General features: G+C 40.4%; 1 protein-coding gene across 1 annotated transcript in view; it reads right to left on the reverse strand.

Moving 5' to 3' along the window:
- The window catches only part of iqgap1 (IQ motif containing GTPase activating protein 1), a 71,808-nt gene extending 50,932 nt beyond the window's left edge, over positions 1 to 20,876 (reverse strand). The window contains exons 1-2 of the mRNA XM_078254528.1: positions 20,595 to 20,876; positions 17,233 to 17,335 (exon numbers count right to left, since the gene is read on the reverse strand). Coding sequence (XP_078110654.1) covers positions 17,233 to 17,335; positions 20,595 to 20,640 — 149 coding nt within the window. The 5' untranslated portion in view covers positions 20,641 to 20,876. The remainder of the gene's footprint in view (positions 1 to 17,232; positions 17,336 to 20,594) is intronic.
- Positions 20,877 to 21,191: the final 315 nt, after the last annotated feature.

Here is a 21,191-nt window from a genome sequence, read left to right on the forward strand (position 1 = left end):
CTGTCGCAGACTAATTTCCAATATCTGAATGAAATCATGAGTCTTGCTAGAGTCTTGCTAGAGTCGGGGGGCTCCCGTCGTCTCAATCGTTTGGTGTAAGGTGGTCAGTCTCGAGGCAGTCTTTTTCCCGCCTCGACTTTCCCGACAAAATCAAACAGGTTTAGTATTATATTGTACGTTTTAAGTCTTGGTAGTGAAGTGAAATCACGTGAACATTGTCAATAACCAATGGGTGCGCTGCCTCCAACAACAAACAGGAAGCAGAAAACGGCTACAGCCAGTGTTGTTTATGGTTGATATTGCGCCACACTAAGCTAAACGCTAAAGAGAGAAAGTTGACGATTTTCAACCCATCTGAGGCGCGTCATCCAACAGGAGATTTACCGACGCATAAACGCAAACCTCAGGGCACTGCCGCTATTTATCTGCATGTAGCCTACAGTAGAACACAAAATCTGCTAACTTTCTCTTAAGTTACCAGCTAACGCTAGTGGTAGCTAGCTAGCTAGCTTGGTTAAATATTTCAATATAAATCTAGTTATAGTCTTGTGTGACCCTGCAAGGTCCCCAGTCTTTAAAGATGATTGTCTTTAGATGAGAGATGGTGTCAGACTTTAGTCTTTTCAAAGTCTTATAGTGTATGGTAGGCATTAGCTGAATAGCCTATCAGGTGGATTCCTCTCACTGACGAGGATCAACCGGGGTCGACGAGTAGTTACGGTGCGTGAAAACTAGGGCGTCTCCTTGGTGTGTCAGCAGCTCGATGTAGTCTCAGGTTTCACACACACAGACGGCAGGCCAGGTGAGAGGCTGTGGAGGAGGGGTGGGACCCGGAACGTTCCCGCAGGGCTTTTATGGAGCACTGATCCCTCTTTCATTCCCTTTTCATTCCCACATTCTTAACTGTGGACTGTATGACTCAGGCCTGTGTTCTTCTGGGAGGCCTTGGTAGGTAACATTTACACAGCAACCGAAATACACCCTCCAGCAGTGTAGAAGTAGACCTCAAACTGGCACATTCAAAGCTAAACTCTGTCAATTTTTTGTTTTCCTAGGTTTGTGAACCTCTTAGTATTTATGGCTGTGTTGTTGACCGTCGGTGTGGACAAAATCAGACATTTAGTCTACTTTATAGCTGTGCTAACATTGTGGCTCTGGGGACAACTACATCAGTTCTTTTGGCCCAGAAACATCTTTACAAAGTGGATGAAATGTCATTTAGTTCAGACATCCATGGTCACTAAGGGTGGGAATCACAGGGTACCTCACAATACGATACGCAATACGATACCGATAATACCACGATACAGCAATTCTACGATAATATATGTTGCTAGACAATCCTATGATGATACATCACGGTATTGGTCTAACTATGAATACAAAATGCTGTGGAAAGTTTAAGTGCAAGCTTTCTCTCTTTACTCACCGCAAGTCCAAACAAAAAAGTTTTTCAGTCTTTAAATTAAATTTACAGAACTATTATTTGGACTTAAGCGTGGCTGGGACATCTGTTATTTTCCTCAAACAGCTATCCGCCATCAGGTTGAAAACCTCTTCCTCTTCGGCTAGTTAAGATATCTTCAAGTTTCCCTCATTCACGTGTTGAGCGCCACCTCGAGGAGCCATGAAGCAGCGACACTGGGAGCAGGTAAATCTATTCAGAGTGCCCTATTTAATTAATTAAAATATTGATACTTGGCGCCAGCGTATCGATTAATGTATTGCACGAAGGACAACGATATATTTTTATAGACTTTTCATCTAGTGCCACCAACCAGTCAAAACTCCCACGTCATCCGGCTCAGTCACCTGAGGACAGATGGTATCACTATGAAAAGGTTTGAACATATCACTCTTGCGTCATTGTTCTCCTCATATCAACACAATGCCGGGGCCTGACATTACATAATAGTCATTGCAGCAGCGGCAGCTATACACAACAGTGCTTCGAAACTGTTCAAAAACAGGAAATTACAGGCAAATGGCTTTAGGAGGAACTGGGCTGGTCTCGCAGTGAAGGGTGACAGCAGCTATGATCAGCTAGACAAACAGCTCTGATACAACTTTAACAATCTTTTGTTTTTTAAATGACAGAGTAGAGTAGAGCTGCAAAGATTATTCGATTAGTTGTCAACTATTAAAATTCAGCTTACAACTATTTTGATAATCGATTAATCAGTTTGACTCATTTTTTTTATGAAAAAAAGTTACAAATTAGCTGATTCAGCTTCTTAAATGTGAATATATGTTCTAGTTTCTTCACTCCTCTGTGACAGTAAACTGACTATATTGGAGTTGTGGACAAAACAAGACATTTGAGGAGGTCTTCTTGGGCTTTGAAAACCACCAAAACGCTTTTCACCATTTTCTGACGTTTAATCCACCAGAAAACCAATCGACCATTACGAAAGTAATCAACATATTAGTCGACAATGGAAATTGTGTCATTGTGCAAGGCATAAAAGTGAGTCATCATTTTCTTAAATGTATATATTTCGCAACATTTTACAACACACTTCTGCTGGCAAGCTATCGACGACAAAAAACAGACATGAATGGGACAGTTAAGTTAGTAAAGTAACGACTATTTCTCGAGAGATGTTTCATTATCGTGGGTGGAAGAGTGTAACACTCGACTCTGCATGATGGATTCCAGATAAAAACAGCTAATCTTTCCGTTTACTGTGAAGAATTATCTCGCTCTGTCAAAGACAAGATAATCTTGATCTTAAAGTAATCTTGAAAAAAGTAGTGAAGTGGTGACATGGTGTGTTGAAACGTGTCGGTCTGCAGCTGACAGAACAGGCAGGAACGGCCCCAGTTGACGAGTTGATCCACTTGTATTACTGTTAAACAGCATGTTAAGGTCGTATAACAGTATTTAGCTATGACAGAAGCATGGTGAATTAATGAGGTTTGGAGAAGCTGTCTTCTAAGATGTACAGTAGTCTCCAACACACACGCATGTGTTTACAGTCAGGGCCCTGAGGCTCTGGAACAATCTGCTTAAGGATATCAGGTCAGCTGAGTCAGTGATCTCCTTTAAGTCCCTTCTTAAAACATACTTTTATCGGAGAGCCTTTCCCAATTTTATTTGAGCTTGAACCTACCTTGAACTGTCTTGTGTTTTTCTTTGTTTTATACCAAATAGTTTGTATTTGTTGAAGAACTGGAGAGCATTTTATGGTTCTGCGGAGGCTCCACGCAGAGCTTTCGCCGTAGCCTACGTAAGTGGCCTGATGTTTATACTTATAACATCGGCATATAATATATACCGGCACGTGTGTGTGTGTGTGTTTGTGTGTGTGTGTGCGTGTGTGTGTGGGGAGTGTGTGATAGAAAAACCAAAACCCACTTCAACGAGTTTCGGCGTCCAGCCTTCTTCCTGAAGAAGGCTGGAAACACGTTGGAGTTGGATTTGAACTTATTCTATTGAGAATATGCCAGATGAATTAAAGGCTTTTTTTATTCTTAAGACGAGTGCTTTGGGGTTTTCCTTGACTTCTATTCTTTTTTTATTGTTGTCTTTATGATCTGGTCTGATTTGAACTGTCTGTTTTTTAGTGGTGGCTGTTATAGTCAATGTTCAATAAAAGAATGTTGGAAATTATTTCATTTCATCGTTTGTTGTATTTTAGCAGAAAACTGAACGCAGCACAAATGCACAACTGAGTACACTTTAATATCTGTTTATTTATCGCCAGTAATATCGTTATCGCGATATTCAACATTATCGCACATTTTACTCATATTGTGCAGCCCTAGTTCAGACATTTACACACTTTGAAGAACCCCTTTTATGTGCACAAGACTGAAAATGAAATACTCAAACTAAAATGGTTACTGTTCCTGAACCATTTTGTTTACAGCGATGATCCCTGGCTGCTATTTTAGGCAACCAATTAGCAGTTCATTATCACAAAATCACAAGACGTCTAAAAGGTACTGAACCAAATATACAAAGGGAACGTGTTAAATACAAGGTTTTCTTCTCACCTTTTAACTGTGCTATTTTGTATGCACTGCTATTACATAAGTAACGCACGTATCGCAGTGATGTTGGGATCCTAAAATGTTTTACACTGATAAAATCATGAGGCGTACTTGTGTAAAAACGATGTGTACTTGGCATAATGAAGTGGGGATTCACCTGGATGCCAAAGTCTATAATGTATTTCCTTCTTCATCAAACTGCAAGTCTGCTCGAGTATTTTTCCACACAAAGAAACCCAAAGGTTTGCTGGTGCAGGCTTAATCTTTCTTCGTGTACACATGTGAAAATATCAAGTCAAGGCACAGTATCTCGGAAAAAGGCGTCGCACACAAACGCACCGCAGCTCCAACATGACAGAGTGATCAGGTTTGAGGTTGAATCCTGGAAGGAAACCAACACTGTAAAAGGAGTGCTTCGAGTTATTATTATCAGTCTGCTGTAGCATGCAAATAAGAATTTGACTAAAAGTATTCTGTGAAAGATACACGTAAAAACCTTGATTTTACTACCGTTTTATTCAGAATAGTCAAATTAGTCAGACTCACACCTAGGGATGGGTCTCGAGACCCGGTTCTATTAGGACCCGGTTCCAAAATACTCAAAACTTTTTTTCGAGCACAGTGTGTGCGTAAAGACCGTCTGGCTACCGAGAGCACCGCTGTGTGGGCCGCTTTATATATCTTTTTAAACCATATTCCACCCATGCAATGAGCCCTTCACATGATGAATAAGAGACGTGGTGTATTTTGATAATTTTGTTAAAAAAAAAAAAAAAAAAAAAAAAGTCAAGTATCTTCAAGACCATTCATTTTCAAAAGTGCATACTTTTCTCTCAAAGCCTTAAATGTTTATGAAATGCCATGGTTATAGTGAACCCTGTCATTTAGAGAAATTACACAAAACACTAATTAGACGCCCTCTCAGAAAAAAAAAAGACACTGCTCTGTATTTCTTCTCACCACAGCGACGGAGGGAGGATGGAGGCCACAGAAGGCAGCTCGGGACCATCAGTGATGAGCAGTGATGTCGTCAATGAGGAGTTTTTGGGTAGTTAAGGTAGCACGGGAGGGAGGTGTCCAGGGCTGGGCAATATATTAATATTATATCGTTAGCAATATATAAGGCTAGATATCGTCTTAGATTTTGGATATCGTAATATGACACAAGTGTTGTCTTTTCCTGGTTTTAAAGGCTGCATTACAGAAAAGTGATGTCATTTTCTTAACAGAGATATTCAACAGGGGGTCCGACCGGGACCCTTATGGGGGTCCTTAGGGGCATCTGACCGGGACCTTTAGGGGGTTCCTTAGGGGCATCTGACCGGGACCTTTACGGGGGTCCTTAGGGGCATCTGACCGGGACCCTTAGAAGGGTCCTCAGAGTTACTGCAGGGGGGCCAATAAATTACAATTTTTTTTCAAAATTGAAAATGTCACATGAATCCAACATATTATTAGAAAATATAAAGCAGCCTATTTGTTAAAGTAGTCACTAAGGCAGCCATCCACAGACACAGTTAATCCCAAGGATTTACTGTGCCACATGTTTGTTTAACATTACAACATGATTTATACAATCATGCCAACAATTATTATTTTAATAGCTTAGTACTTTATGCACTAAAAATGTATGTATAAAGCCTTTGGGCCGCCCTACACGTTATCATAGGCACAGGCACCAATTTTCAACCCTACAATAACGTCGCAATATCGACATCGACGTATTTGGTGAAGAATATGGGGATATCTGATTTGGTGTCTGAGACAGACTCTACTTATCAGGCAGGCTGACACGTGTGCTGGAGTAAATCCTGTTGGTTTACCATTCAACTCTGCCTCTAAAGCACTCATTACTACCTTGCATTGTTTTTTTTAGCCCTGTCTAAACAAGGACTCCTACAGAAACACTGCTGTGGGCAGGACAGAGGAGGGAAACACAAACACATTCAAATTCTTTGCTAAAAAGGTCAAACTTTTCATGTTGAAGTTCATCAGCTATAAAAAGCAGTTCAGAATGGGACCAGTGTTATTTTTTCTGCTGATATTTATTGTGCTACTGGAGTATGTCAATGTATTATTATTTACTCTAAGTATTTTATTTGTAGTGTACTTTTACATGTTCTCAAGCTGCGTTTTGTTGACCTACTGTGAAGACAATTGTCCCCTCTGGTGGAAAATGCAGTTTTATTCCAAGTAACGAACAAGATGTTTTGCTTGAATCATGTTCGTATCGAAGGTCAGCTCACAGCCAAATGTAGTCCTTTTTTTATTGAATTGATCTTGAGAGATTAAAATGAATGAGATTGTTCCATAAACGTATAAATGTGTGCATGGCATACAGTTTGTTGCCATTTGGGTCTGATCTATAAAGTTATGGTAATCCTTCCAGTCAGTTTTGACACCATGTTAATGTATGCATTAGTTAATTGCTGCGATTCTATAAAAAAAAGGAGGTGACATCACTGGAACCAGTTAGGCAGCAACACGAGACAGACAAAGTCAAACAATCGCACACACACTGTAAACACACTTCCATTTAACATCATAAGCACCTGGAAGTGACAATGACCACATCCCAAATACCTGTTACAATCCTCCGCAGCACAGAACGCTACTGTAGGAAAGTTGAACCAGCAAGTACAAAATACAGACAGTAGGCAATAATTATATGAGTTTAGGGCTGCAACTAACAATTATTTTCATTGTCGATTAATCTGTCAATTATTTTCTCAATTAATCCATTAGTTGTTTGGTTCAGAAAATGTCAGAAAATCCTATAAATAAATGTGGATCAGTGTTTCCCAAAGCCCAAGGTGACGTCCTCAAATGTCTTGTTTTGTCCACAACTCAAAGATATTCAGTTTACTGTCACAGAGGAGAGAAGAAACTAGAACAGATTCACATTTAAGAAGCTGGAATCAGAGAATTTTTTTCTTTTCATAAAAAATGATTCAAATAGATTTATCGATAACTGAAATAGTTGATTAATTTAATGGTTGACAACTAATCGATTAATAGATTGATCTTTGCCGCTTTACAGCAGTTGCCTTTTATTTGTCTGGTAAAACTAGGGGTTTGTTTGCAACCTGTCTGATCAATCTACAAAAATAAGAATTCATTTGCGCAAAAAACACCAAGGTACAGCTAAACGGACAAAAAAAAAAATATCGCTGCAGGTTTTCGATATTTGCTTAAGGAGTTGACAGATATCTGATAATAAAAAAATAATAATATATATATATGAACCAATACATTTTAAGAAAGTAAAAAAGAAAAGAAAAAAAAGGGTACTAAACAACAGTCGGTGACATTAAAGAACGGCTTGTTTATTGCTAAGGCCATATGGTCAAAATTAAATGATTAATAATAATGTATAACAATAACTTATTTCACTAGTAAATTGCTGTTGAACGACAAAAACAACCACCAGATGGTAAAGGACATTTACAATAACTTCAAATGCACCACGAGGCTGTAGTTTACCAGTTTCATTGAACGCACCGTCTGTGTTGTTTCTCCGACGGCAGCTGCAGATTGTTACATCCCGGTGTTGAATCCTCTACAGTAAAACACAGTCACACTTTACACCGTTTAGAGTTAGCTGTCAGCATTTTAACCGTGTTTAATCCAGCTACTAGCTAGCGGTAGGCTAACGTTAGCTGCTGTCGAGTATAGTGTTAACTAGCTAGCGGTAGGCTAACGTTAGCTGCTGTCGAGTATAGTGTTAACTAGCGTCACGTGCAGCGGTGTTTGTGTTTCAGAGCATCAGAGAGAAGAGCAGACATATCAGTGGCACCAGATTTCGGTAGCCAGGGTTGGCAGGAAGAAGTTTTTACAAGTAACTGTTCCAATTAATGATCCAGGCAGCACATTCTCGTCTCCCTCCTTCATTTTACAGTCCAATGTTGGCTAGAACGGCTCCGGGTCAAACGTCAATATGGAATGGATTAACCTGCGTTATTTTTTTAACGCGTTATATTTTCTCCGATTAATTCATCGAAATAAACGCGTTATTTTGACAGCCCTAATATATATAGGTTAAATATCAAGCTGAAATCTATCTCCACTGTTATCATAGACACTCTCTTCCCCTAAAGACAAATCAAACGCTCCAGTTCACGTTCACTGTGTCACCAGGACTATACTCCAAAAATAACTAAGTCAGCCACTGAAAACATCTGCTGAGCGAGTGATTTACAACCAGCTTTACTTCACCGTACGCAGCACAAGCAGGGTGACAGGAAACGAGGAAGAGACAAGCATAGACGACAAGTTAACAGAGGTGCAGAAGCAGTCACGTAATCCTGACTTCAAATGCATGTGTCATTTATAGTCAGTGAATCCACAGTGAAGCTACCTGAAACGGTTTGCTGTGCACTGAGGTGGAGGCGTGAATGTGCAGTTTGCACCCTGCACAGATCAATAAACACAAGAACCACACTGAAAACATGTCCGACTGCATAAACAGGTGCCTGGCCATGCAAGGCTTTATGTCAGAACAAGAACTTTAGAAAAAAAAAGGAAAAAGGTCAGTTTGTTGAAGGAAATGCAGAGAATCATCAACAATGAGGCCATCGCCTAATCTTAAAGGTCCCATGGCATGAAAATGTCACTTTATGAGGTTTTTTAACATTAATATGAATTCCCCCAGCCTGCCTATGTTCCCCCAGTGGCTAGCAATGGTGATAGGTGTAAACCGAGCCCTGGGTATCCTGCTCTGCCTTTGAGAAAATGAAAGCTCAGATGGGCCGATCTGGAATCTTGCTCCTTATGAGGTCATAAGGGGAAAGGTTACCTCCCCTTTCTCTGCTTTGCCCGCCCAGAGAATTTGGCCCGCCCGTGAGAGAGAGAGAGACATCATGGCTTTCAAACGAGCGAAGCATGGCAGTTGGTGAAGGCCACACCCCCGACCTCCACCCTGCCCCCCCCCTCTCTCCTCCTCAATAGCATTTAAAGCTACAGACACAGAAATGGCACATCCTAAGTAAAGCTCATTGTGGGACTGGCTCTAGTGGCTGTAATTCTGCACCAAGGCTGAATTTCGGGAAAGAGACTTCAGATACAGTATTAGGGGACCACTAAGGTCTATATAAAAGAGACTTCAGATACAGTATTAGGGGACCACTAAGGCCTATATAAAAGAGACTTCAGATACAGTATTAGGGGGACCACTAAGGTCTATATAAAAGAGACTTCAGATACAGTATTAGGGGACCACTAAGGTCTATATAAAAGAGACTTCAGATACAGTATTAGGGGACCACTAAGGTCTATATAAAAGAGACTTCAGATACAGTATTAGGGGACCACTAAGGTCTATATAAAAGAGACTTCAGATACAGTATTAGGGGGACCACTAAGGTCTATATAAAAGAGACTTCAGATACAGTATTAGGGGGACCACTAAGGCCTATATAAAAGAGACTTCAGATACAGTATTAGGGGACCACTAAGGTCTATATAAAAGAGACTTCAGATACAGTATTAGGGGACCACTAAGGTCTATATAAAAGAGACTTCAGATACAGTATTAGGGGACCACTAAGGTCTATATAAAAGAGACTTCAGATACAGTATTAGGGGACCACTAAGGTCTATATAAAAGAGACTTCAGATACAGTATTAAGGGGACCACTAAGGTCTATATAAAAGAGACTTCAGATACAGTATTAAGGGACCACTAAGGTCTATATAAAAGAGACTTCAGATACAGTATTAAGGGACCACTAAGGTCTATATAAAAGAGACTTCAGATACAGTATTAAGGGACCACTAAGGTCTATATAAAAGCATCCAAAAAGCAGCATGTCACAGGACCTTTAAAGAAAAAATACTGCTGACACACTTAGTCGGTTGATCATCATTTCTGATAATTGATGAGTCATTTATCAAGTAAAAATGGACAAAATGTGGGGCGCCTGGGTAGCTCACCTAGTTGAGCATGCGCCCCATGTACAGAGCTCAGTCCCTGCCACAGCGGCCGTGGGTTCAATTCCGACCTGCAGTCCTTTACTGAATGTCATTCCCCCTCTTGTCTTCCCTTTCATATCTTCACCTGTCCTATGAAATAAAGGCCTAAAATACCCACAAAATTATCTTAAAAAAAAAAAAAAAAAAGCCCAAAATGTAGGGATCGACCGATACTGGTTTTTCAGGGCCAATACCGATAGCAATTATTAGTAGTTAATGAAACGGATAACCGATATTTGGAACCGATATGCATTTACAGTGAAAATCTTAGTAAAAATGTAATTTATTTTTCAAGTCAAAATTAAGATTTTGGAATGTTACAAACTCCAACACAAACCTTTGTTTAAATGCTTTAAGCAATTATTTAATAAATTAAAAACTTTCAACATAATAGCCAGTAACAGAGAGTCAGATAGCGTTGTGGGCGGGACATTGAGTCAGACTCAGTGGTGAGTTAAACTGAAGCAGAGGATCAGACACAGAGCTGTAGCAGAGCCAAAGTAGAACACTTTTTAATGCATTAACTTTATCGGTTATCAGGCAAATAAAACGCTGATACAGATAATCTGCAAATTGCCAAAAAACGGACCGATTATCAACAGGGCCGATAATCAGTCTATCCCTACCAAAATGTTCTGATTCCAGCTTTATCAAAGTGACAATCTGCAGCTTTTGTGGTTTTTCATATTTTCGTGAATAGAGTATCGTTTTGGACTGTTCAAACAAACAACAACAACAACCAGGAATTTGAAGACATTATAGATTAAACTAATTATCCCGCAATCCAAAAAAATAATGAACAGATTAATCGATAAGGAAAGTAGTCATAGCTGTAGCTACTCTAGAGCTGCAAAGAATATTCGATTCTTTGCCAACTATTAAATCGGCAACTATTTTGATAATCTTTTGGGAAACACGGATGGACATTTTTCCCCATTTAACAGACCAAACAATCGATTAATCGAGAAAATAAATCGACAGCTTAAACGAATATGAAAATAATCGTTAGTTCGGTCAGACAACTCACGTTTGAAATGTTTATTATAACAAACAGAACATTGTGTTTGTGTTCGTTTCTGACCTCATCACTCCCCGCAGTATGGCGTTACATGAGATATTGGGGAGTAATGATAAAGTAGCTTCCCCCTGGCCGGAGCCTGCAGGTGGATGCTGGGGTAGGCAGGCAGCATTAAAAAGGCAGAGATGGGGAAACTGAACAGGTCAAATAGACCGCCAAATTGAGGGGGGTGCGTTTGGTACATAATAAGGGGGCAGTGAGGCATGTCACGTGTGTGTACGCAGTGCAGCTGGAGTTGGCTGTCTGAACTAGCTCGCAGGTAGTAGTTGTAGCCATGGAGAAAAATCTTAGTACACAACATCTAGTATTTGAGAAGCCAAAGGAGATGAAAGAGTCACGAGAATTCAAATATGGCAGGTGGCATCAGCCTCAGGCTGCTCCTCTGCATTTGATGGGAACATGAAAATAAGAGTGATGATAACACATAGTTTGCATCCCTCTGCTGAGAGAGCATAACTTCAGGCTGTACCCAAATCCAGACAGGCCTTCTCCGCAAACACACACCTGACAGTAGTAGCGTTAGAACAGTGACACTGACATTACGTTTCTGCAGCTAGGTGCACAGGTGGCTTACACACCCTGCTGTGCACCTGTCAGACGCATTCCCATCATGCCACCTAGCATCGACACGTACTCCCAAGCATTCCTCCCCGCAGCGCTCCGCTGCAGGCTTAGGTGTTTTCCAAACTACCTGATGGAAACAACAGACAGCTCAGGGACAATCATCAGCCAATCAGAAGGCTCACAGTGTAGAGGTGCAGCAGCGACACGTTCAAATAGTTAACATGACTGCCACATGCATCTCTCACGGTGTTCAGACATTCTTAGTACTCATATGGATTACTTTCCAGTCGTAAGGTCAAGTGCGTCTAGTTTCGCATTGCCAGGAGGGTCTGGTTAGTCCATACAGCATTTCGGGATGGGAGAAAAACGTGCTCTGGTTTATTGGCATTTCTTTAAACCAATCACAATCGTCTTGGGCGGCACTAGGCACCAGACGGAGCCACGGTGCCTCCGCTAAATAGCCTCTGGAAGGAACTTGTTTTGGTGGAACATGTGTACGTTCAAAAGCTGTAGCTTTAGTCGTGCGAGAGAAAACTGAGATTGAACAGATAGTCTAGCTAGCTGTCTGGATTTACCCTGCAGAGATCTGAGGAGCAGTTAACCATAGTCCTCAGAAATCCACCGGAGTTTAGAACGCCAACACAAAGAAAGCGGAAGGTAACGGAATTTCCGGCGGCACCTAAACAATCCCGGAAGTGAAAGGTCGTGGATATAGACCAAGTGGTCAAATAAAGACTTAAAAACTAAACTTAGTCCAGAATAAAGACTCTCTCTGAACTGTATCAGAAGTAGAGCTGCAAAGATTAATCGATTAGCTGTCAACGATGAAATTAATCGACAACTATTTTGATACTCGATTAATCGGTTTGAGTCTTTTTTAATAAAAAAAAAGAAAAAAAAGGGAAAAATTCTCTGATTCCAGCTTCTTAAATGTGAATATGTTCTAGTTTCTTCTCTCCTCTGACAGTAAACAGAATATCTTTGAGTTGTGGACAAAACGAGACATTTGAGGACGTCACCTTGGGCTTTGGGAAACACCGATCGACAATTACCATTTTCTGACATTTTATAGACCGAACAACTAATCAATTAATTGAGAAAATAATCAACAGATCAATCGACAATGAAAGTAATCTTTAGTTGCAGCCCTAGATTTTTAACATCATATTTGTTTTACATTATGTTGACCCCAGGAAGAGTAGCTGCTACCTAAGTGGTTGCTAATGGGGATCCAAATAAACTAATTCATTAAATTGTGATAAAAGATCATGTTTGGTCAACGCACACACCAAAAACTGCACACCCTTCCACCCAGACATGCAAATGTCTCGGTGGGGGGGAAACCCTGTCACAGCGCTGTCCGCCTACGATGAGGTGGCGGGTTTAGGAAGAAACAGCCGAGTCATGAACAGTAAGAACCTAGTAGGAAGAGTTTGCTTTCCATTTCTCTTCATTAGTGTATTTTTCTGAGATATTCCAACACAATACTGCCACAAAAACTACTACAAAACTGCTAATACACTGCACACATTTATATTTAATTTATATTACTCTAAACCACCTCCTGTAAACCAACTGTATACTACTGTCTACACTGCACTATATTTCTGTGTCCTGTCTGTGCACCACCCGTCTATACCTGTCTATACTTGTATATCACATTGCACTTTTCTGCTTTTTTGCACTTCTGGTTGGACGCAAACTGCATTTTGTACTTGAACTGTGCACAATGACAATAAAGTTGATTCTAATCTAAATCACAAACTGTGACCAGGCTGCAGCCACAAGACATATGACTCATAAATAACTTACTTGGACTCTGTAAAAAAACAACTGTAAGAAACTGTAATATTGCATAAACTGAGTGTCAGGTCGAGGAAAAACAGACAAAACAGAAATCATTCCAGGAATTTCCTGAAGATCACAGCTGGCCTGAGAGCAGGTGAGAGATGTAGGACAGCCAACAACCGTACAACCACTCAGCGTCTTCCTGTCTTTTTTTTTATTTTTTTTATTCAGAACGTACACCATTGCAGCAGCACGGACTCCGGCACTCACACCGGAACCTGTTGCTATGACAACTGTGGGTTTCTGTGGCAACAGTGGGAAATACTAAAATCAACAGGGACTGAGTCACTTCCTGTCTCGCACAATCCTTCCTCTTTTGAACCTGAGAGCCCGCAGCGGGGTCGACTCCAGAGTCACAAAAAGCAATCACACTGTTAACACGCTCAGGCAACCACACAGACACACGTGTGCACATGTATGTGCATTTGTGTGTGTGTGTGTGTGCGTGCACTGAGTAACGGCCCTCAACCACTACTTCATAAATTCCAAGTATGAAATGATTGCCGATGAAAAGTTATAATAGTTATAAAAGTTAGCATCATTTTCTTCACTTCTATTTCTGCTGTTACATCACCAATGTCTTCACACATCATGAGAATCTTTTCATGTTGATATTATTATTGTCTCTTGTCGAGGAAATCTTATCTCAAAGAAACCTTTCAGGAAACCATTTTCTAGCTTCTGCAATATGTACTGCGTTACTTCATATTTGTCTACAAAATCTTTGATTTCACTTACAAAAGAAGCCAAAGTTCTCACATGTCAAATGTTCACAAGCAGCTATGAGAGGACTTGGACAAAATATAGAGATTTTTTTTTTTTTAAATATCAGATCATAGAATAAGTAACCGAGATAAACTAACCAGAAATTCAATGTCAACTTTCTTTACCTGACAGTTATTTTTTTAATCTCTGTCTTACACTTTGTTGCCTAGTACCAAAATATGTTAGGTCCCTATTAGGGCTGCAGCCATCGAGTATTTTAGTAATCGAGTATTCTACCGATTATTCCATCGATTAATCGGATAAGAAATACTTTTGTTTTATTGAAGAGCAATAATAAACAATAATTTGGTTACATTTCTGGAAAAAGCTACATTTTTGTTGCCTACATCGCTTACAATATCATCTCTCAAAAAACTAAACATATGAAGTGCATTTAAGTGCCATATTACATTGTAAAACTTTTAAAGAAAACATTTTCTGAAATGACATCAACCTCACACTACGGCAAATATTAAACATACATAAACATGACCTTAAGTTGTGTAAGTTGTTGTGTAACTTGTACTTTCAGAACTACAAGTTTCATCCTGAGACTGATCTGTATATAGGCCTATATGTAAATATACGTATATGTAAATATTAATTATACTAATAATTTATATATTTGATTACAATGCTACACAGCTCTGTTACACTTATGCTAGTAGATCGTTGATCAGCTGTTTCTCCGTGAAGAGAGAGAGTGAGAGAAAATGGTGCCAACAATCAGCTGTTTCTCTGAAGGGATAGTCAACAAGTCGGCTCTTTAGATCAGATTGTGGTCGCTGCTACGTATTTTCTTGTCTTTGTTTTTGCTAGTTGTTGTGTTTGGTGTAGTTTCATCGTCCATACAACTCCGTGATTTACTTTTGTCGGGTCCGCTTCGTGGAATGGATGAGAAATGTTTTCTGTTGAGATGATGAAGCACTGACGTCGTGCTATTATTGTGGTAAGCTAGTTCAGTTTTTCAGTAGACACACTGTACAGAGTTCTCGTTTTAACTACGTTTGAACTGATTCCAAACTTTGGACACTTTCTGTGGTTTTCTCCAGCCTGTCTCTTCTCTTAGCCCCTCACTATTTACGCTCTGGCATGTGTCGTCAGCAGACTGAGCAGCGTCTGGTGTGCGACAATAATAATGATCCGTGTGGAAACACCGTCCGTCAGCGATACAACGTTGGTAACATTGATTTAACGAAGCTTCGAGGCAAATCATTTTGCATCGAGGATTTTTTGTAATCGAATTATTCGAGGAATCGTTTCAGCCCTAGTCCCTATATGTTTGTGTTATGTGGTGAATGTGAAAATGAACTGCTACCTCCTCTGTCAGTTCTAGCCACTGAAAAGAAATAAGTGGAGAAATCAGGCCAATTACAAAAGCTGGTCAGTCTGACATCATGTTGCCTGAGCTCATTACTATTCATGAGCTCGCCCAGTTGCGCTGGGTAAAGGATGCTGATAGCCAGACTCTCATTGGCTAGCTGTTAGCCAATCAGAGTCAAGCAGCTTAACTCGTTGAATATTAATGAGAACTGGCACAAATCAAGCCGAGTCTTCCTGCAGGCTTTCTATACCACGCTAGAATGACTTGAAACAAGGTAACCAAGGCATTTTTTCCACAAAAAATGTTACAGAGTCCATGGTAGAACTTCAGACATTACCACAAAGTAATGAAATACGTGTGGCAGGGCACCTTTAAATAATCAAACTAAGTGTGAACTGCTAAATAAAGCTGGATGAAGTCAGATTTCAGCGACTAATGATAACAATACCTCTGCCCATACAGAGTGTGCTACTTTTTGGAAAGTAACATGAGGCTAGAAGTTAGTGTGGCACTAAGAAGTTGACTCAGTAGCCTGCTGTGACTGGATGAATGTTGATAGAAGAAACAAGGAATTTACAAAGAATGTGTGTTTTGGTCACATCACGGTCAACACTCAATTTCTTTAATAAGGTCAGTATCGGTGCCAATACCAGTGCGGTGCGCCGGATCGGTGCATCCGTTTCTAAAATTGGCAAAACATGTTATTATGTCGTCCACACGGGAGCCAGTTTTTAATAGATTTCAGTTACCATCCATTCACCAAAGTGCATGACAACTGGAGTTAAAGAAATCAGTCGATAAGTCGACGGAGTCATTTTTCAAACAAAAATGCCAAAAACTCATAGTTCCAGCATCTTCATTCTTGAGGATTTCCTTTCTTTCTTTGTCTTTTTTTGATAGTAAAACTGCTTATCTATGGGTTTTGGACTTTTGGTCGGACAAAAGAAGCAATTTGCAGACTTCTCTTTGGGTTCTAGGAATCTATGATTGCTGTGTTTCTCTATCTTTTTGTCCATTTTGTGGACATTTAATGGAGAAAATTATCTGCAGATAAACTCATAACCGTTAAAGCGTGATTTATGCTTTTGTGTTAAATCTATGCTGGAGGCACGGACCCTACGCCGTAGCCTGACGTGCAACTCTCGGAAAATGTAACTAAACGTCGCGGCTACGCACGTCTCTCAGCCGTGGCTTGGTAGCGTTGCATTCCCCCCCCCCGACTCCTTTCCTGGTTCTCCTTCTCCATAAACAACATGAAATCAAGGAGAGGGTTAACTTTTCCTGCTACAGATTTCCCACCGTGGTCAGAAAGAACAGGGGAGACACTTTGTTTCTCTCACTACGACTCTAGATTCCCTACTCGCTCCAAAGCTAATCACCGTCACTCTCTTACTCGCTCTAACACACACACACACACACACACACACACACACACGCCCTGCTATTCTCTTGAGATCGACGCACACACCAACGCACAAGTATAAACTTCAGGCCACTTATGTAGGCTACGGCGAAAGCTCGCCGCAGAACCATAAATCAGCCTTAAGATGCAGCCTCAATGACAGATCCATATTACTTTCTACACTATGTAAATCTTTGGAACTGAATAAAAGCTGAGCCCCGGTGTGAGAGACAATCTGTTTAAGCGGCCTGCAGAAGTTCAGGTAAACTATCCTCCAGCTCTTACCTTTTGGCTTCCTCCAGGTGACACAGGTACTCATAGGCCATGTTTTGCTGACGCTGCTCATCCATCTCCTCGGCTGTGAGCCGCTCCACGCCATCCAGGACGGCTGCAGCAGCCCAAAACACAAAGTGAGACTTTCAAACAGCAGCAAAAACCGAGACCAATGTCGTTCCTCAAAGCAATGTCACAAGAAAACTCTGGATCTCTTGCTGAATTTACACCAAAAGAGCAAAAAGGAAATCAATGAATGTATTGCTCTTTACATTTTGGTTGATTTATTAACAAATTAGGGCTGTGAAATTAATCTTGATTATGATTTCGGATCCTAACGATCACAAAAACAGCGAAATCGAGAAAAGCGATTATTTTGCACATTACGTTTTGCAAGTCACTCATTATTTTGAATGAATGAATGAATGAATGAATGAATGAATGCTTTATTTCGAACATTTTAAAATGATAAAAAAAAAAAAATTTAAATAAAACACAGAAACAAACTAAATATTAATTTAACATTTCCAAATAGGAATAGGAAGGAGCTAAATCTTATTTATCCTACCCCCCCCTTTCCACTAATATTTAATAATAATCATCATGATTAGCTAAATGTTTTATTTGTATGATATTTAACACGTTCTTTACAATTTCCTACATATGTACTGTATATTTACACACCACAAGGTTACTAAACGTATACATTTTTCCTATGTTTATGTTGACCATACAAATAAATAATGTAAGTAATAAGATAGTCAAACCCTTCCCCTCACTGTATTTAGTGAAAACCATATTTTTGTTTTGTAAACTGGGTCATACTTGGACGTTGCTTTAACGACAGACTCAATCCGTTCCACAATTTCACTCCACATATAGAAATACAAAAGGTCTTTAACGTTGTACGAACACAAAGACATTTCAAAAAGAACTCTCCCCTTAAAGTATATCCCCCCCCCCCATCTCTTTTTTAAAAAAATTTTTTTTTAATATTGCCAGGGACTATGTCGTTTATTGCTTTATACGTTATTTATGCCGTTTGGAAATGAACCAGATCATTGAATTTCAGTATTTTGTCTTGTGTTCTGAATGAAAAAGAAAAGCTCAAACGGGAAAAGTATGAAGGGAAATCTCACAGTTGAAGGTGTTTCCACTAGGGCTGCACGATATGAGGAAAATATGTAATTGTGATTATTTTGACAGATATTGTGATTGCAATGTGATTCACGATATTGAAAGGAATTATCATGTTTGTATCATTATTCTCATCTTCATTGACTAATAAAAAAAAAAAAAGTAAAATGTAAAATGAATATAGTTTGATTTTTGCGAGGATCTGTTCCAAACAAAGATGTTTTTCTTTAGTCTGTAGGATGGGATTTGTAGGCCGGGACATCTCTGCAGCACCACAATACTTCATTCACAATGGTTTTACACATATTTGGCCTTTAAGAAATATTGCGCCCCTCTGCGATTTGGATATTGCACTAGTCCATATTAGTCTCGTGAGATCGTCCTGATCTCGCGAGCTCCAGTTTTCCACTCGCAGATCAGTCTGGCATCTTGAGATAGAGAAAATGTGGAGCCGTTCGCCAAACGACCGACCAATCAGCGTTGGTTTTGAGGCGGCTTTGGGTGTGACGCAACGAGAAGCGACTGTTCGGCTTCCACGGATGAGATGAGCGTAGCTATCGCGCAAGTTTTATCCAAATTAGAAAGTATTCCTTCATTGAAAGAAGAGCAAAAAAAAAACGGTACTGGAGGCTTTTCTCGGAGGAAAAGATGTTTTTGCTCTTCTCCCGACTGGTTTCGGCAAAAGAGTTTGATATATCGATCTGATTGGTTGATTCAGCCCGTCTATCACCAACATAGGTGGTGATAGACAGATGGTTTATCCAGTCAGCTAACCGGTATTTTCGCCCCTTCCCAAAAGTTCTCCAACGGAAAGTTCCCAGATGGATATGCTGAGCAAATGCGAAGCAATCCATCTGGAGTCAGGTTAAGTCCATATTGCGATTGCGATAAAACTGCGATTCATTGTGCAGCCCTAGTTTCCACTGTTGATTTGTTTAACTGTCTCACTGTTTCTTAAGTTCAATAATTGCAACATCTTTCCAAAAGTCAACGAGTAAAACAAGTGGTAAATAATCAATGATTTCTATATTGACCAAAATAATCGTGATTACGATTTTTTGCCATAATCGTGCAACCCTGTAACAAATAGGTGTTTAAGAACGTGTTTCCTGGTTACGTAATGAGGACAAAGTTTCCATCCAGCATCCTAGGCCTCTCCAAAGCTCCATACACTGGAGGTGTTTTACATTCATTAGTCATCTGTGTAGCCAGTAAACACATGAGCTTACTGTGGCCCAGAGCTGTGCGACTGTATGATGAGGGCATGCCTTTGTCTTTAAATTGCAGCTTATTCATATACTGAAAACAAAAAACAATGCAGGGGAGGTTATGGGAGCGATTCCCGTGAGAACACACAGAGTGGAGCAGTGATTCCTGCCTGCAGAGAAATGTTCCCCACACAAGTTTTCTCCCAAATTATAGAGAGGGGGGATGGGGCACGGGAGGGCGCGCGATACAAAGAGGCCCCATTTTAGCCTCCTGTCAAAATCTGAGGTGGGAGAGTTCAGCCTGGGCATCCCAGGCAACAACAACAGGTAAATCCTGATCTCAACAAAAACTCAAGAGGACTCCATGCCATGAAAACTGGAGCACCAGTTTCTGAGTTAGTTTCACCACTGATATGTATTCCAAAAAAAATAAAAAATAAATGAAATATTGGAATATGCCAGCTAAGCAAACTACTTCTTGTTTTCCATATTTGATGGATAAAGGAGTGTAAAGTTTCACTGCGCAATACAAATGAAAGATGGAGGACATTCTCTTCAAACTTTGCCCCCCAAATGGTTTAGAAATTAATTGTATGGGCGGTGGTTATATTGTGCAAGTCCCGGTCTTTGAAAAACTCAGACAAAAAACGTTTACATTTAGGAATATTCTGTCCAGTTTTCTACATTTGGCACAAGTACATGGACAGGTAATAACTTGGGAGCGTAAAAACTAACGTGTATGTGGAAAAAGTTGGGTAAACTCTGAAAGCAGGCCTCCCTCCCTCTCCACTCTGCGATGCGTTATTATAAAAACGCGGAAGTCATAATTAGGCTGTATCCATGCTGTCAGAAATAAAAACCCAATCCGACTGTGAGCGCGTTGTACAAATCCAACTTTTCTGAAGTTTTGGGGGGGGCGTTTGCATGAAGCAGAGCGGTGATCCGAGCTGCTTCTCCCCCCTTGTAGAGGGAATGCAAGCCGCCTGCCTGGCATCCTATAAGGTGGGCAGAAAAAGAGTGTGAACTTACAGCCATATCTCGGCCGGAGCCCGTCTGTCTCGTCAGAAGTTGACATCCTCCTCTCTTGAGAAACGCGACTCTCTGCGCCCCGGTAAAAAGTTTACGCACAGTTTTGGACAGTTGTGGTTCCCAAACTCTCCGGAGCCAAAAGAAAAACACTCAACACGGATAGAAAAACTTGGGAAGGACCTTTCGGCCCTCTTGTTCCTCCTCTGCACACTTTGACTGGAGACTTTTTTTTCTTCTTCTTCTTCAAACCTCACTGATGTCACTGGGTGTGTTCTTCCTAATCCTGAAGTATGCGTTTCAGGAAACAGAGTTCAGCAGCCTGCAGGCGGTCAAGCTGCTGACGCAGCGCCCTCTACTGTCCGCTGCAGGCAGGACACCGAGCACAAAAACTCCTCATGATCAGGAAACTGACTTCTAATGTGAAAAATCCAGTGACGGAAGAAGTATTCAGATCCTTTACTTAAGTAAAAGTACTAATACCACACTGTAAAAAATACTAAGTTACAAGTGAAAGTCCTGCGTCGAAAATGTTACTTAAATAAAAGTATGTAGGGGAGACCGGGGATAGTTGTAACATTTTTTGACATTTCTGTCTTC

This window comes from Sander vitreus, chromosome 1 (genome assembly GCF_031162955.1).
Source record: "Sander vitreus isolate 19-12246 chromosome 1, sanVit1, whole genome shotgun sequence".
Classification (NCBI taxonomy): domain Eukaryota; kingdom Metazoa; phylum Chordata; class Actinopteri; order Perciformes; family Percidae; genus Sander; species Sander vitreus.